The 18,416-nt window shown below is 34.1% G+C and overlaps 1 protein-coding gene across 1 annotated transcript in view; it reads right to left on the bottom strand.

Moving 5' to 3' along the window:
* Window positions 1-1,809: 1,809 nt before the first annotated feature.
* The window catches only part of LOC136041020 (zinc finger protein sens-like), a 27,778-nt gene continuing 11,171 nt past the window's right edge, over window positions 1,810-18,416 (bottom strand). Inside the window, exons 3-5 of the mRNA XM_065725573.1 lie at window positions 14,479-14,629; window positions 6,534-6,792; window positions 1,810-1,978 (exon numbers count right to left, since the gene is read on the bottom strand). Coding sequence (XP_065581645.1) covers window positions 1,936-1,978; window positions 6,534-6,792; window positions 14,479-14,629 — 453 coding nt within the window. The 3' untranslated portion in view covers window positions 1,810-1,935. The remainder of the gene's footprint in view (window positions 1,979-6,533; window positions 6,793-14,478; window positions 14,630-18,416) is intronic.

The following is an 18,416-nucleotide window of genomic DNA, read 5'->3' as shown; positions in this document are numbered from 1 at the left end:
CACCTTTTTGTAGATAAGAGCTTCAAACTTCTATGGTGGGGTTTTTGATACTCTGAATGCGATGGCGTGATTTTCGTCAATATATCATGAATTTTAAGGGGTATTTCCTTTATTTTCCGAAACAAGGCAAATTTTCTCAGGCTCGTAACTTTTGACGAGTAAGACTAAATTTGATGAAACTTATACATTTAAAATCAGCATAAAAATCCAATTCCTTTGATGTATCTATTAGTATCGAAATTTCGTTTTTTACAGTTTCGTTTACTATTGAGCCGGGTAGCTCCTTACTACAGTTCGTTACCACGAACTGTTTGAAATACAAAATTCCTTATTTTTGCCGATGATTGAAATAGTTAATAGTGTTCTCTGATCCCTTAATCTGATAGTGTCATCTTCATTAAGATTCCTCGATTTTATGGGGTATTTCCCCCCTTTTGGAAAATCCTGCAACTCTTCTCAGGCTCGGAGCTTTTGATGGGTAATACTAAACCTAAGCATTTGGAATCAGAATAATAAGACAATTGTTCTAATGTATCAATTTGATAGCAAAATTTTGTCTTTTAGAGTTTCTGTTACTATTGAGCCGCATCGCTTCTTACTTACAGTTCGTTGCCTCGAACTGTATGATGAACTTAGACCGGAACATAGCTTAAAGTTTTGCGTTCGTTTGAGGAACATTTTAGAAAGTGAGTGACGTCCTATAAAAGGCAAATCCTGTAATTTAGAAATCGCGGAGGCCAAGCAAGCAGCAGCCTCTAAGTGACTAAATTGGTTTACTAATCAGTCTGGAAGGTTCCGCAGTGGGTATTTTCCGTGTTGAAGGGTCCCATCGACTTTTAATTAACACTTGCATAGCTTATGGTACCTTTGTATGTTTGTACTAGGTTTTATGCTACAGCTTGTTGACGTCAAAGATTTTGACGATATTTTCCCTCTAAACTAATATTTATTTCTTCTTTACTCTGTTTTTTTACTCGTTCTGATTCTCGCTGTTGATACGCGATCATGCTTGCAGCATTATATGCAATCGAGTAAAGAGTAAACTGTGGCCGATAGTAAGGTGTTTTTTAAGGAAACTCTCGAGGGAAAAACATTTCTTGGGCAAAACTATTTCAAAAACACTAACTTCAATTTAGAATCAATAGAGCAGTCATTTGTGCCTGGTATTTTATTTCTGTCAGGAATCTAAAAAAGTAACCTGAAACCCCTCAGAAATGAAAATAAGATTTATTAATGAAAAAGAAACATCATAATGTAAAATTTTGGGACTATTTCCAATGATTCCTACACTAAAAAAGCACTATTTAACACGAAATATTCATAGACCTTGTTTCAGTCAAAATTTCCATAAACATCGTCTACGGGGAGTGTTTTCAAATATTTCTGAAAGGAATGATGTGATTATTGGGAGGTAGTTGCTCCCCTTGTCACCCCCCTCCCCGTAAATGACGGCCATTCAGACTATTCCTTGATTAAAATACAGTTAGATATGAATCTTTACTTTGGAATTTCTGACCTAATATGGCGATACATAGAATTGCCCCCACAGAATGATGATGAATTTTAGTCACGGTATTCAGTCAAAGAGGCATCCTAGTGTACATATGGAGCAGTTTCGCAACTTCCCACACTGTGCAGAGACAGTCAGTCAACAGCTTCAAAGGTGGTGAATACAGGAGTTTTCCAAAAGTACATAAAAGCTGCAATGGATTGTTGACGATTGATCAGTCACTTGAAATCTCAGGAAGTAAATTGAAATCTCAGGAAAGCTAGAGATAAAGCAACGGTATATACTTAAATGAATGGACTAGATTAAGTTTATTTACAATATAGGGACAAAAAAAAGGCACAATTAAAATGAAAAATGTACGTAAAAGTTTGCAACTTGGTTGTGAAATTCAGGTAAAAGGAAGTAAATTGTTTGTTTCTTCTCCATTAGTAGCTGCTACTGACCTTATATGCTTCTTGACTAGAAATCCTGAAAATGGAGAGAAGTTGTGGTTATCTCTATTTAGTATAACTTTTAAGACAAGAAGATAAATACATGAAGAGGTGTATGGAAAGTCGACCTAGAATTTTAAGGAGCTAATATTTGTATATTCCTCTTTCCTCAATGCAAAAGAAGAACGTAAAGTCAATAAAAGTTCACACGCCAATTAACACACAATTGAAAAAAAACAACAAAAAAACAAGACAAGCCCTTTTTCAAAATACAGTAAAAATTCAACCCTTTTTAAAGCTGAATTCTTTTAGAAATCCGTGTTGGCTACCTAGGTAAGGCATTTAAATACAAAACTCAACTAGGTTGAAGCGGGGGAGGGTTAAAAGAGAGCAAAAATGAAACACAGCACCTCATGAAAATTTTGCAGCACCATTAGGGGAAGCTTTATTTTTTGTAACTTTAAAGTTGAATCAGATGGATAGACTATGTTTTTTAGAATTGAGTGCTGTCATTTTTCTTGGAACAATGAAATATGTCACAATATTCCTTTTACTTTTTTATTCCAAATGAAATTCAAAATATAGCAAATTGAGCTTTTATTTAATGTGAGCTTTTGAAAGTAAATACATTAGAAAAAAAAATGAATGATATGGACACATATCTAAACAAGCGCACATACCAACAGACAATTTGCCACAAGATTAACAACAACGCAAAAAAAGAAAGGATTGAGAGTAAATATGGTAAATCGCTCAAAAATGGCAGCAATACACAAAGATTAATACCCAAGAATACACAGAGAATAAATAAAACAACACAAGCTAACGATACAGTATGATGTTACCATCTACGGTCACGGCCATATCCAGGGAGGAGGAGGGATTTACCAGGGTTAATTATGCAAGATGACAAACCACTTTGCACAAATTATCATATATTAAGGAACGTGTTATTTAGCATCTGTAAAGGATAGGAGGAGAATTTAATATTTAGTGTGTATGACACTTGTAAAACAACACAAAGTGACAAATGATTCAGAAAAAGTAAAGAAAAAGACATGGAACAAGAAATAGAAGCAAATCAAATTGAATTGCTAGCGAGAAAGTGCTAGCGAAAACTGAAAAATAACACGGTAATTATGCTATTAGGGAGTTTAGATGTTAAAGAAAATTGACCTTGAATAAGGAACGGGTTATTTAGCGTTTTAAAGGGGTAAGCAGAAAGGAGGAATTGAATTCACGACATAATTTCTTGATTCAACTTAAAAAAAAGAAACTCTAGGTATAGATGCTTGAAAATTGATACGAGCGAGATATGTGGCTAGAAGACATTTACAACCAGTATCACAACGAATACTTCAAACTGTAAATGAAATATCTACATGAAATGAAAATAGGCGGTTAGAAGACAAGCAACAGTAAAAATCGCAGCTAGTTCTAGAAGAAAGCAAATCGTATAAATTGGTTTTTCCTTGATGTATTAACAGGAGGAGGAATTGACTTCATGCCAGACTTTCTTAGCTCAATTGTTATTGCTTATTTGAGACCAGATGATTTAAAACAAAATAATAAATACTCTTTAAGCAAGCAACTGTGTATTAATTTAAAACATCTTTTTGTTAGAATTATATACCATTGTAGTATTGTTCTCAGGGTGGTGGTATCGAGTATTTTAGTATTTTTCCAAGGCTGGGTGCACAGACTGTTTTTAAGTTTAGTTCAACATATCTTTCTACATTTCCTGAAAATTGTAGCTTTATATTCTTAGGTGTACTCAAGGCAATGTAAATGTGCGATTTTGACAACCTAGATGGAAAAAGCGTCTTTTGATTTAGATTTATTATCCCCCTCAATAATCCTTGAAAGTCTTAATATGATCTTCTTAGTCATTCCATTTAGCCTATTTTGCATGTATGCCACAATGACAATTAATTTAGTCCATTGCTGCTCTCAAAATTCTATGAAAGTTTTTGTTCATACCACTAGTCGTTCCTGAGACAGTGAAGATGCGCATTTTACAACCCTGACGCACATATTTTTCTTTTAGTTTGTTCAATATCTGGTTCAATAGTTTCTAAAAAGTTATGTTCCCTTCTCAACGCCCCGCTCCTTACGCTAAAGTTTGACTCTTTCTCTCAATTCTACTTTATTAAACAGTAAAAAACTTTAGCGTAAAGAGCGGGGCGTTGAGAAGGGAACAGCCCCTTTGATACTCGAAGTAATTTCTGTTCGTTTTAAGTTTTAATGTGGCTCCTTAATTTCAGTTAAAAAAAAAGAGTTTTGTTAAGTTAATTTTTGAACGTTATTAATAAATGCATGTTTGATTTTGGCTCTCCGCACATAAATTATTAAAATGAAATTTGCACATGGATTCTTTTTTTTTTTTTTTGGCTAAATGGCTTTCTCTTAGCTTTGATCAGACGATTTTGAGAAAAATGGGTGGGGGAGGAGGCCTATGGTCCTCCAATTTTTTGGTTACTTGAAAAGACAACTAGAACTTTTAATTTTTAACGAGCCTATCCCCCTCCCTTCAACCCCCCACCCAAAATAAACCCCCTGAAAGACGTCTGTACACTTCCCAATAACCATTACTATATATAAACACGGGTCAAAGTTTGTAACTTGCAGCCCCCCCCCCCCTTGGGACTGTGGGGGAGTAAGTCATCCCAAAGACATATTTATTATGGTTTTCGACTATGCTGAACAAAATGGTCATATCAAAATTTTTATCTGTTGCCCTTGGAAAAAAATGAGCGTGGGAGGGGGCCTAGATGCCCTCCAGTTTTTTTGGTCACTTAAAAAGGGCACTAGTACTTTTCATTTCCGCTAGAATGAGCCCTCTTACGACATTCTAGGACCACTCGGTCAATACGATGACCTCTGAAAAAAAAAACAAAAAAAAACAAATAAACACGCACCCGTGATCGGTCTTCTGGCAAAAAATACGAAGTTCCACATTTTTGTAGATAGGAGCTTGGAACTTATACAGTAGGGTTCTCTGATACGCTGAATGCGATGGGGTGATTTTCGTCAAGATTATATGAATTTTAGGGGGTATTCCCCCCTATTTTCCAAAATAAGGCAAATTTTCTCAAGCTCGTAACTTTCGATGACAAAGACTAAATTTAATGAAACTTATATATTTAAAATCAGCATAAGAATTTGATTCTTTTGATGTATCTCTTAGTATCAAAATTCCGTTTTTTAGAGTTTCTTTTACTATTGAGCCGGGTCGCTCCTTACTTACAGTTCGTTACCACGAACTGTTTGATAATATCAAGCACATTTCAAGCACTGATCTTGGCGATAGATTCATTCCTGTATTTTTCTTTCAGCTGGTAAAAGTTCTGGTTAGCCAAATGGGCCAGTTTATCTAGTTTACTTTTAATTCATTAACTAAAAGATAACAATTCTACTCTTGATTCAATGCTGCTTCTGAATATGATAACTGTTATCGTTAATATTGCATTGCAGCCCCAATCCCCCAAATGCTCGGATGTAGCCAAAGAGTGTAGACAAAAGTTGAAGATTTTGTTGATTTGTGTTATTTCTTTTGTGCTTATTTCTTATAAGCATTTGGTTCATGTTACCAAATAATTGTATAAAATAAAGAAGAAATAAACATATAATAGCAGTATTTTATAAATATCCTAGAACTTCATCTAATCATTAGGGGAGCTGGAACACAATAACGTGGACACAGAACACAATTATTATATGCGGAAAGAGCGTTTGATGGTAAATTGAATTGCATATTCATCTTTCAGCTTGCAAATTTATTGATACTTTAACAAATTACCGCCAAATGTCTATAAATTGAAAATTAGAATACTCAAAATGCAGTTTCACGAGATTAAATGTGAGTAAATATATTCTGTGTACTCTCCGAGTTTGCCCCTAAATGTAAAAACAGTGTAGTAAAATATGTAGGGACAAAAGCATGATAAGAATTATAGTAGCTAAGCAAAGAAAAATAATTCCTATGAATAGTTAAAAATGTTTTCAAATTCTCCGCATGTAAAATGTTTCTTTTTAGGTTAAATGATTGTTTGAAGTCAATAGCGTCAATACACGGAAATTAGAAAGTTGGAGGAAGGGGCCGGAATGCAATACCCTGGGGGAGGGGGAGGAATGCGTTTTGGAGGGATGCAAAGAAAAAATTACTATGAATAGTTTAAAATGCTTTCAAATTCTCCGCATGTAAAATGTTTCTTTTTAGGTTAAATGATTGCTTGAAGCCAATAGCGTCACAATTCTCGGAAATTTGAAAGTTGGAGGAAGGGGCCGTAATGCAATACTCTGAGGGAGGGAGATGAGTGTGTTTTGAAATTTTGATGGAAGGACAGGTTTGTTGTTTTTCCATTTTTTCAATTAAATTCCGAAAAAAAACATTAGATGAAGGTATTAAAAATTGTGTTTCTCAAAATGCTCGGGGTTTACGTTATATTGTGTTGAGCTGAAGGATGGTTGAAAATAGTTGAGTTTTGTTTTTGTTTTCAATACTTTTTCTACTTCTTTGAAGCTTTTTTTTGTGTCGTTTCACATATGTTCTAAGCCAAATGAAGTCCCATGAACATGTATTGTAAACTTGCCTATTATTTGCATTCAATAAAGTAGCTGCTCTGCTTAATGGTTGTTGATGAAATTGCAATGGTGTTGGGAAAGGTAAATGGGCTAAGTCTGAATGCTGACTTTCTCTGTGTCTTCGTAGGTCAACTTTCCTCTGAAAGGCTTTGTCACAAAGTCCACAGCCAAAGGGTTTATATCCAGTATGTTTTCTCATGTGTGTGATTAAGTTGGACGATTGAGAAAACGCTTTGAGGCACACAACACACTTGTGGGGCTTCTCACCTGAAACGATTGTGTATGAGAAAAGAAAATTTAGATTAGCTGCGTGCACCAATTTTAGCTGAAATACCTCCATCTTTCAAGAGTTTAATAACTAACTTGCCGATTCTTGGGTAGGAGAAGAGGGGGAAAATAAAAATTTAGAAGGAATTTGTTTTGTGTGATAATTTTAAAGTACATCTTCATCAACATTAAATCTATCTCCAACTTCACATAATCAAGCTTCAGCTATGGTTTCGTGACTCAGGAATACTGCTAATACTAATACTGACAACTTAATAGAATATTCAGACATTCATTCTTCACTCCCTCCTATGGAACTCGGATTTCCATTCTATCCTTTTATATGATCTATTTGGCACCAGATGGATGGCAAAAAAGCATAGCTTTTTGGCAATGTGTAATCTTTCATCTGTGAAACGTAAATTAGCAATCTCAATCTTTCTTTCAGTGTACCGTAAGAAAATGAGATTGACCCTCATTGCTAGAGCAGGTTGTTCTTTCACACATGGTCAATTAAACATGTACCAAAACTATCCTTACAAAAATCCGATGGGAAGCACTTTACAAATTCTCTGCTGCCTTTCAAGCACCCATGTTGCAGAGCCATAATCAACCACTATCATTACTGCAGCTTCCAATACTCTAGCCTTGGTTTCCACACTTATGATTTCTACATTTACTATTATTCCAGACTTTTTTCATTGTGAAAAACAAATCTGGGCTATTCTACTCTTTACATCCTCACTGTATCAACAATATTTACAAACAACACTACTTAATTGAGTGACTATCCACTTGATAGAGCTTCTCGTAACCAAGCACCAATTTCACGAATTCATAGTCAAAGTGTCGTCTTAATAGTAATTCTCTTCTTTAACCTGAACGGTTGAAAACGTCAAAGATTCATTTGGTTTGGCAGCATTCGTATCTAGGACGATCTCTCTAACTACATAATTTAAGTCTACGACAGTTTTACATTTTCCCATATAGTTTGGTGTTCTCTCACTAACTTAGTTGTATTGCTTATGACAAAGTAATTTAATATAATCATAGACAGCACAATAACAATGCTAAAGAAAAATCGAATTTGGCAAAATGCATTGTTTTTTGTTCTATTTTACAGGGCACTTCGAATGGAAGGAGTTGTCGAAGATACTTTGTAAGGAAATTATTCGATTGGAAAGTGAAAGTTCTAGTGCCCTTTTTAAGTGTTAAAACTAACTGGAATACCACGTACCCTGTTCCCACACATCAAATTTTCCCCAAAGATAATCAAAATAATGATAGCCATTTAATTCAGCATAAACTCCAATAATCACGCCACTGGAGATGACAACCGCCCACAGTCCTTTGGGCAAGGGCTTTACGTTATTCAATTCGCTTATCGTTTGCATATCATTTTTGTTGTCAAGAAAGGAGGCATGTTCGAAATTTGGTGTCCACGCAGGCCAAGGGTATTCAGTTAAAGATTCCAGGGAAAGTTGAGGGAAAGTTTGAACTAAATCAAAGCACATTATGCCCATGCAGGTTAGCCGGAATGGATTTGGGTATTAAGATCGAACTTTCAGGGAATTATGAAGGGAATGTTTTATTGACTATAATGAAACACGAGCACGCTATTATTGCTGCTACTACTGCTATTGCTGCCAGAGCTACTACTACTACTACTACTACTGCTACTACTACTACTATTAGTACTACCCCTACTACTACTACCATCAATACTACTCCTACTGCTTCCACTACTGCTACTGCAATTGCTTCTAAGGCTAATAGTATTAAGCATACAATTTCAAAAAATACTAGGGGAGATGTTGACTAAATCAAACAGTTGATACAAAGTTTGCCAAAAGAATGTATCGGCAATGCTTCAAAAACAGCTTAGGGTATTCAGTTCAATTCAAACTTTGAGCGCATGATGAGGGAGATGTTTAACTCTATTATTACTATTGAGAGTGAGGGTGAAAAGTTAAAATTTCAGGGAGTTTTTAGGGGAATGTTGAGCTAAGTCAAAGCCATTATATTCACTTTGCGAATGTAGCTTGTCAAAAGAGTAGATGAACAATATTTTAGAAACGGTTTCGAGCATTAAGTTGAAAATTTCGGTAATGTTGAGGAGGATGTAGAACTAACCAATGGGCATTGTATGCATACTACTGCAACTGCTACTGCTACTACGATTACTGCTTCTACTGAGGCTAATGGTATTAAGTTGAAAATCGGCGATTGTTAAGGGGGATGTTTAATTAAGTCAAAACACACTGTGTCAATGCAGTTTGTTGAAAGAGCATATAAGCAATATCTTAGCAACAGCTCAGAGTATTAAGGTTACTAAAGCTAAGGTTATGAAGTGGAATGTTGTAGAAAATATTGAGGAAACATTGAATGAAATCAAAACACATTATGGGCCTGCAGTTTGCCATAAGAGCGTAGCATCAATATGTTAGGAATGCATTGGAGCATTAAGTTGAAACCTACAGGGCTTATTTTTTTTGGGGGGGGGGATTATCAACTAATCCAAATGCATTATTTGCATACTGCTACAACTACCTTTTACTGCTACAATTATTATTACTGCTGCTACTTCTGCTACTACTGCTTCTATTGTTACTACTATAAGTACTACTGCTTTTGGGTATTAAGGTGAGATTTTCAGAGAATTTTGAAGGGATGATTGAACTGAATGAAAAAAAAAAAAAAACTCTTTGCATGGTGGCAGTCAAAAGCACAAATCAGCAATGTCCCAAGAAGGGCCTAGGGTATTAAGTTGAAATTTTCAGTGTATGCTGAGTGGGAATGTCTTAAAAGAAACAAAAAGGCACAATGTACCCACTGATACAAATCCTACTACTACTACTACTACTACTACTGCTACTATGACAATTACCACAACTGAGGTTAAAGGAAACTTTAAGAAAATATTTAGAGGAATGTTGAAATAAATATAAACACATTATGTGCACATAGTTTGTCAAAAGGGTGTGTCAGGACTATCTCAGCAACGACTTAGAGCGATAAGCTTAAACTTTCAGGGTATGCTGAAGGGGTGTTGAACTAACAAAAAGGCACTATATACATAGCGCCACTAGCACAACTGATGCTACTTCTGTTACTTTAACTACTACGGCCACTACTACCACTGAGGATAAAGCAGCTAAGATGAAACTTCCAGGGGATGTTTAGGGGAATGTTCTATTAAATATTAATGAAAAAAAAGACATTATTTGCATACAGGTTGTCGAAAGAGCTAGTCAGAAATATCTTAGGAACCTATTAAGGTATTAAGTTGAAACTTGCAGGGTATGTTAAGGGGGATGCTGAACAAGCCCAAACTATAAACCAAACTAAACGTGTATTATTGTTACTACTGCTACAAATGGCTCTGTTATTACTAATGCAACTGAAACTACTACTACAACTATCGCCACATGTTCTGCTGCTACAATTTAAGTTAAGGATGTAAAGATGAAACTTTCAGGGAATTTTGAGGGGGATGTTGGACTAAATCAAAACAGAATATGTCAATGCATTCTATCAAAACGATATAACAAGTCTATACCAGGAGCAGTTTAGAGTATTAAGTTGAAACTTTAAGTACATACTGAGGATGATTTTCGACCAACAGAAAGGCCCTATATGCACAAAACTACTACCAAGTCAACCACTGCTAATAAACTACAGTTATTAAGGAGAAAGGTTCTGGTAATTCTGAGAGGATGCTGACCGAAATCGGAACACACTGTGTGCTTGCAGGCTTTCAAACGGGCGTATCATCAATATCACAAGAATTACTTAAAATATAAATTGGAACAACTAAAGACATGTTGAAGGGATGTCGAGCTAGTAGAAAGGTGGTATGGGAATACTATTATTACTAATAGTATTATAAATTGTACTACTACTGCTGGTACTGTTAATACTACCATTACTAAGGCTAATAGAATTAATGTGAAAGTTCGAGGGATTATAAAATACGGGGATAATAATTTAAAATTATCAAGATATGTTGAATGGGAAATTGAACTAAATGAAAATAAACTGTGTGCATTCTGGTTTTTCAAAAGAGTGTATCTGCAACACCTCAGGAAAGGTTGCGGGAATTAAGTCGAAACTTGCAGGACGTATCAAGGGGGGTAATTGATTAATGTTTATCTATACTCAAGTTTGCTACGTGACAGGGGTGAGAAATTCTTTGGTCCAATAGACCTCATAGATTGTGCAGATTTCCAAAAATACATTTGAATACTTTTCCCGTAGCCATTAATCCAAAGCATTATAGTGCAACTATTATTAAGAATTGCTGCAAATAATCCATTAATCCAATAGCCATTAATCCAAAGCATTATAGTGCAACTATTATTAAGAATTGCTGCAAATCTATGTGTAACATAAGAATAGTAAGCCAAAATCTGTGAAAAAATTAAATAGTTTACATTATTTGTCTCTTACCAATAAAAAAAAAAAAAATAAAAAAAAAAAAAAATACACCGTGTCAATTAAACAAAAAAAATTTAACTTTAAGAATCTTTCAGAAGTGTTTCAAAGAAAAGTAAAGAGCTACATTAACCAAAAGATGAGCAAAAACAAATCAAAATAACTTTCCAGCCTAAAACTGGAACAATTCACCGTCAATAATAAATCAAACTCTTTCAGTAATAGTTCTATCAGTATATACATAAAACTTTAAATCCACAATCATTTCTTTTTTCAATAGTCTTGGATTTTCAGAAAGGTTTTCAGAAAGTTCCGAATAAAATTATTTTCATTGAAGCCAAACCAATGTTGTGGGGTTTTAGTAGGCATGGGGAAGAGGTGTTATCCCTTCTCCTCTTTGTGGCAGTTTCTGCTTGTTTAGAGTTTGTCTTGGTTACTTATTGTGATTTCTGTTCGATTTGAGTTTGATTTATTTATTGGTGATGATTCGTGGTGTTTGTAAGCTTCAAAAATAATCCATACAAACAGGGATATGATAGAAACTAGCTTAAATCTTGATCCAACGCTAAAGAGGCTATCAGCCTCCTTTAACCGTAAGTATATTGTTGTTGCCAACTGCACTAATTTATTTAATGCACTTATACGGCACACTATAGAAGGATAAGGCCTTCACTAAAGTTTTAAGACCCCCAAAGGCCCTGGGGCAATGACCATAAATGATGGAAATTGGTAATTGTCAAACTGTATACTTCACAATTGATAAGGGGGGCTCGAAAAATATCTCTGGAGTAAGTACGAAGTAGGAAAATGCTGAATTAAATCTAAGGAAATTATTGCATTTATGTTGTCGAAAGGGAATATCTGCAATATCTTTTAAATAATTTAGGGTGATAAGAAGAAACTATGAAAGGAGGTGCACATGCTGTCATGGCTGTCAATACCGACGAAAACCGTACTTCCTTTCCATAATACAACTAACCAAAAAAAAATGGTATAACGGGGATTATTTTAAAACAGTGAATTTTCTTACTAAACTACCTTATCACTGAGAATATAAAAATATCAATTAGAACAAACCTGGCAACAAAACTTAAAGTAGCCTATGTTCAATCACTTCTCTTTTCTTTTTATTTTAATGGTCACATAACTATTGTGAGTCATACATTATATTTATCCAAGGTTTATTGATGACAGATCTTATATTCAAAAATCAAAATATTCATATAGGAAAAAACTTCCCCGTCTTAAAACAATTCGTCGATGTTGAGGACGATGAATAAGGACGTTTTTAAGTGTCGGCTATCAGTGTTAAGTTGAAATTTTTGGTGTTTGTTAAACAAGATGTTGAACTAAATCAAAGGACACAGCTTGCATCCAGGTAGTCAAAAAGCTTTATCTACAGTATCTCAGGAACGGCTATGTAAGCTAAGTTGAGGGTTTCAAGGAATATCGAGGGGGTATGTTGAAATGAACTGAAAGACATTAAATCCGTCCAGGATGCTAAAAGGGCGTATCTATGATATCTGAGGAAAACCTTAGCGTATGAAGTTAAGACTTTATGACATGTCGAGGTGGATAATTATATAAATAAAAAAAAACAAAAAACTTTGCCTTTCCAAGTGGTCCAAAAAGTGCATATACAGTGTCTTAGGAATGTTCAAGACTATTGAATTGAAACTTTCCAAGAATGTGGGAGGTGGATGTTACTCTAAATTTAAAGGCGCTATCTGCACCCAGGTGGTATATACACAAGGGCATATCTACAATATCTCAAGAACAGCTATTGGAGGCAAATTGAAATTTCTAAGGAATTAATGGTGAATGTTGAATCGAATCAAATGAAACTATGCTTCTTTAGTTTGCCAAATAGGCAGATTAATCAATATCTCGGTAAAGATTCAGGGTACTAAGTTGGAGCTTTCAGGGAATGTTCAAGGAAATTCGCTCAGGTTCTCAGAAGTGCTTATCCGAATACCTCTCAACTGGCTAAGGATATTAAGTTCCAGGTATTTTAGAAGGATAGTCTTGACACAGGAGTAGAATTTTGATGTTCAAACCTATGACGAACAAGAATAAAGTGTCCGACAATAATTCAGTCTTAGAACAGACACAAATTATTATCAAACAACAAAATAAAGCTTATTTGAACAGACATTAAAAATAACTATTTAGACTAACAGTTGACTGATTAGTGGACTAATTGTTTAATATATAATGATATTGATTCCTTTTATTCTCATTATTTTGATTTTTGAAAGTTGTAATTAAAAAACGGAGAAGTTGATTTTTTTTTTTTAGTAAAGTACAAATTACTTAAAGACATTTAAAAGATTAAGGAGGGGTAGTCCGATTCTTGTTTATGGCAAGTTCTATTCTTTCTTAGTTAGCTTGATAATTCACATTAATTTCTTTTTTTTTATGGTTCAGTTATTTATTTATTGTAGTATATTCCAGGTTCAGACTAGAGGTACTTGAAGTCTAGGCACTATGAATAATTGACTGTTTATAAAGTTAAAACTTCAAAAATATTCATTGGAAGCATGTATCTTTTAAAAACTCAATATTTTATCTTTTTCGTATCTTTTAAAAAATTCAATCTTAAAAATTTAACGCAAAACATTGAATATTAAACCATACATGTTTCAAATGAATATTTTTGACGTATTAACTAAATAAAATTCAAATGGTAATAGTAACCAGACCTCGATCTTAAGCTTAAAGTCGACACAGTCAATACTTAATACCTGCATGGTTTTACTCAGACTGAGTAAAATATATTGAACCATTAAACTAAAGTAGTAAAATGTGAAAATTCAAAAGTGCCTCTTTTAAAGACTTCAAAAAATGGACAAATGGGTTACCTTTAGCTTCATCCGACCTAAAGCTTGCTCCGCCAGTGTCGTTAACTATGGGAAGTGGGGGTTAGTTTGTTGTAAATGATTAAATATTGCCCCTCCCCCAGATTTTGAAATATATACGCTATTTTCTCCACTCTAATTTTCGTGAATTAACGCCATTAAACTTTGCTGATGAAAAGTGCACTCTCTATCCTGGATGAAAACACTCGATTGTTAGTGAAAGCCGACTCAAATATCACGACTCAGATATAAAATTTATCAGCACCGCTTTACTGCTTTGACAAACTTTAATACCAAATTAATAACAAATTAAATAACAATTTAATTCAGATAAAAAACTTCTGAAGTAAGATTTAGTGAAATCGAATCAAAATCAAATAGACCTATACTATACCAGTGTGTATGTAGGTATGTTTCTTCATGTCAGATTTTTGATGAAATCTTTTCCCACAAAATTGGCAGGGGTACGGTCTTGTATCTGAGTGTATTAATAAGTGGGTTGATAAAGTTGATGATCGCTTGAAACACTTGCCACACTGTTTGCACTAAAAAGAGAAAGTAGTCATTTTTCAGTTTCGACGAAGGCTAGACCGAGGGATGCGGGTTAAATAAAAAGACAAATTGGGCCGGGAGCAAAGGGTCTTGATTTATATTGTTTAGGTGCGAAGGGATTTCAATGATTGAAGCTAGTTAAGTATTATTAAAAGTTATTTTTTGCACCATAGAAATCCTGAAAATTAATATATTTTCGTTAACAGTCATTTTTATCTTATGTTTGAAAGTACTCCTCTCAGATAAGGAAAAAGTTGAGCCTCAAACCAGAAACCTGAATCAAAGAAAATCATCCTTTGATTCGGCCTCTAAATCAGCCTCTGTAGGATCGCACTCGTAATACACGGGTCTTAATCGCTTGATCTCCCAGTCCTGCTATTTTTGATTAGTGTGCTTGCGCGCTCTGTAGAGAATGTGCAACCATATCGCAGTTTTTGAAACGTCCTAAATCTGAGCCAACGGTTTTTAGACTTCTTTTTTTTTTTAATAATCAATCCTTTCTTGTTTCTGTCTTCAATAATTTATAGTTTTCAATGAGTTTCAGATTTCAGGTCGAATGAAATAATGACTAGTCATAGAAGCACTAATTTTGACCATAAGTTTAGCATTAATGCGTTATTAGCCTTTAAATAGAAGGGTATATTGACATGTAAGTTAAATGGGCATACTTTTTAGCACATAGATTTACCATTTCTTTAGACCAGAGGCTTAGCGATTTTTCTTTTGTGAAGGACAAGAATAAACAGGTGTATTTACAGATGATGTAAATAAACGTAATTTTTCTTGGTTTTCTATTTATTTATAATGTAGTTTTCAAAGGGTTTTAGATAGAAAGAAAGCATCATTTTTCTTATTTGTGACTATAGGCTTAGCCATTTGCGTACTATTAATCTAGAATTAACAGGTATACGTACATGTAAGGTAAACAAACATACCTTTTCTAACTTTTTTGTTCAAGTTCCTTATATTTTGTACGGGTTACATATACAATGAAAAATCCGCATTTCAGAGTTTTCACTCATTTTCTTCACTATTTTAGGTAATTGTCTGCTGTTTAGCTTATAAAAAGCAAGCATATGCACTTAACTACACTCACTCTTAACTAATATTTTATGGGGGAAAACCTATATAGGGTATCTTATCACTTTCTGAAATTTGTTTTCTTAAAACAAAATATTAGTATATGTACCTGATTTAGATGCACAAAGGTATAAGAGATTTCTAGCAGTTTACATTTGAGCTGATTTTTTTGAAAAAAAAAATTGCCCCTTTATGGCCATATGTTATAAATAAAAGTTGGCCAATTTTACCTATTTTGTTATTATTTTTTGGCTGATTTTTAATCAAAAGTTGCTTAATAATGCCTATAAAGTCAAAATGAAAGGCAACTTTTGTAGATAGTCTAGGACCACATCTGGCTCATTAGCCCTCCCCTTCCTCTTTTTTATCTTTTTTTTCGCTTCCCTCTTAATGAGGCAAATATGGTCATAGACTGTGTGCAAATAAAGAAGATAGTCTAAAAGTTTTGTAGGTTGCCTGAGAAAAATATATGCAGGTAACTACATAGCAGGGTTGATGGTAAGATAGGCATCCATAGTTTGAAAAAAAATACAACAACATAAATAAAATGTCAAAAATTAGGTGATATGGCATTCGATTCTATGAATATATAATTTAGCCATATTATTTTTGGCATTATGAATCTAAATTCTGCCTAAAAGTTAACATCAATTTCCATAGCTCTGTTTCAATAATTAACAAAGTGGCCAAACAATCATCCATGTATATGATGACTAAGAAATGCCCCATAAACGCCTATATCCTTTCTAATTCAGTATCTACCATGCAATTATGTTCCGATAAATTCTTCAATTATATTCTGGCACGCCAAGGTCAATTTTATTTACATAGTAGAAACTAAATTAAAAAAGAAAAAAAAACTCAATATTCCACTTGAGTTCTCAATTTCATATTCTTTAATTTTGTTGACGTCAATCCTATTGAGATGATGACTGGAGTAACAGTTTTTATATGACTGGTTTAAAATAAGGTTGATTTTAGTATTTTAATTGTGTAAGTATTCCTCTGCGGTAAGCTCATATTTAGGTTTAAACAGTTTGATGAATTTTCAAAATGAAAATTGTAAAGAATAGAAACAAGTTCTGGAGAAACATCTGAATCAAGCCAGTTTTCCAGCAGCCTAAACATCTTGAAGGAGCTGTTGATATAGCTGCAAAAAGCTTATATTATTATAATTCATTATATTCATTATAGAAAAATGCTTATATTCATTATAGAAAAATACGCTTTTTAAAATCTTTAAATCAATTACGATCTTGCGCAAGTTATTAACTTGACCAAATTACAGGGAAAATTTTCATATTATAATAGTCATTCTTTGTCTGTTTGAATTATTATATAGCTTTATTTATGCTTGTCTCAAGTTTCAAGCTCTTTACAATCCTTCAAAAGAGATATTCTTATCTTTTTATTTTAATTTGTAAACAGCATGCTCGCATTTTATCTGAAGCCTCACAACCAATGAAAGATATAAAGTAATCAAAGTAAAGAAGAATTGTTACTTCGCAGATTATGCAAGACATATCTGTAATATCGGAAAAAAAAAATTCATTCAGAATACTTCCTTTAATTTGAAAAAAATTCTGAGAAAACTGCGCCCTATTGCGTTTTGTTACGTTAGTTTTGTGCTTTCAGTAATTCACTAGTTTGTCAGAATTCTATAAATTTATTGAAATATTCCAAGTCAATAAGTTTCGACCGATATTGTACATATATATTGCATAAGCTAGGAAGAAATAATTTTTGTTCGTTTTAAGTTCCATCTTTGTTCTTTACTTTCATCAGAAAAACTTCAAATTTTAATGAGTTTTTGTTTATTTTGGATTTAGAAAATTTACAAAGTAAACCTTAAACGGGCTTTACTTGGAATTTCTCTTCAGCTTTTTCTATAAGAACCTGAATTTTTTTTTCAACTAAAGAGTGCAAGGGGCATGCTATCTTCAGTATCTTTAAAAAAATGGAAGACAAAAATCCCGTTGTTAATTGTAAAGAGATTTCAGAAAACTGAAGAACATTAAACGAATTTTTATACTTAATTAATGTAAGGTATAAATAGAGAGAGAGAGAGAGAGAGAGAGAGAGAGAGAGAGAGAGAGAGAGAGAGAGAGAGAGAGAGAGAGAGAGGAGAGAGAGAGAGAGAGAGGGAGAGAGAGATTGAGAGAGAGAGATTGAGAGAGAGAAAGAGAGAGAGAGAGAGAGAGAGAGAGAGAGAGAGATACAAATAAACAGAATACGGTACACAAACATAAAAAGACAGGCATAGAGACCAGCAAATAGACATTCAGACAAACAGGCACGGTGAGAAAGACAAAAAAAAACAGAAAAACAAACATAATCAGAAACATAAACACCAAGACAGATACAGAGACCAACAAACAGACGCTCAGACACACAGAGATACACAGAGAGAAAAAGACACAAAACCCATACAAGCCCACAGAGTCGGCAGCATAAACACACAAGGACAGACACAGAGGCAGGCAAACAGACGCTAAGTTGAACTGGCACGGTGAGAGAGTGACTAAGAGACACACACACAAACGCACAGAGTCAGACACATAAGCAGACAAAGATGGAAACAGAGACAGACAAACAGACGATCAGACACAGAGGCACAAAGAAAGAGAGACCAAAACACATACAAACTCACAGAATCAAAAACAAAAACACACAAAGACAGACACAGACCCAGGCAAACAG

This window comes from Artemia franciscana, chromosome 1 (assembly GCF_032884065.1).
Source record: "Artemia franciscana chromosome 1, ASM3288406v1, whole genome shotgun sequence".
NCBI lineage: Eukaryota > Metazoa > Arthropoda > Branchiopoda > Anostraca > Artemiidae > Artemia > Artemia franciscana.
This window is presented reverse-complemented; position numbering and strand designations above follow the sequence as displayed.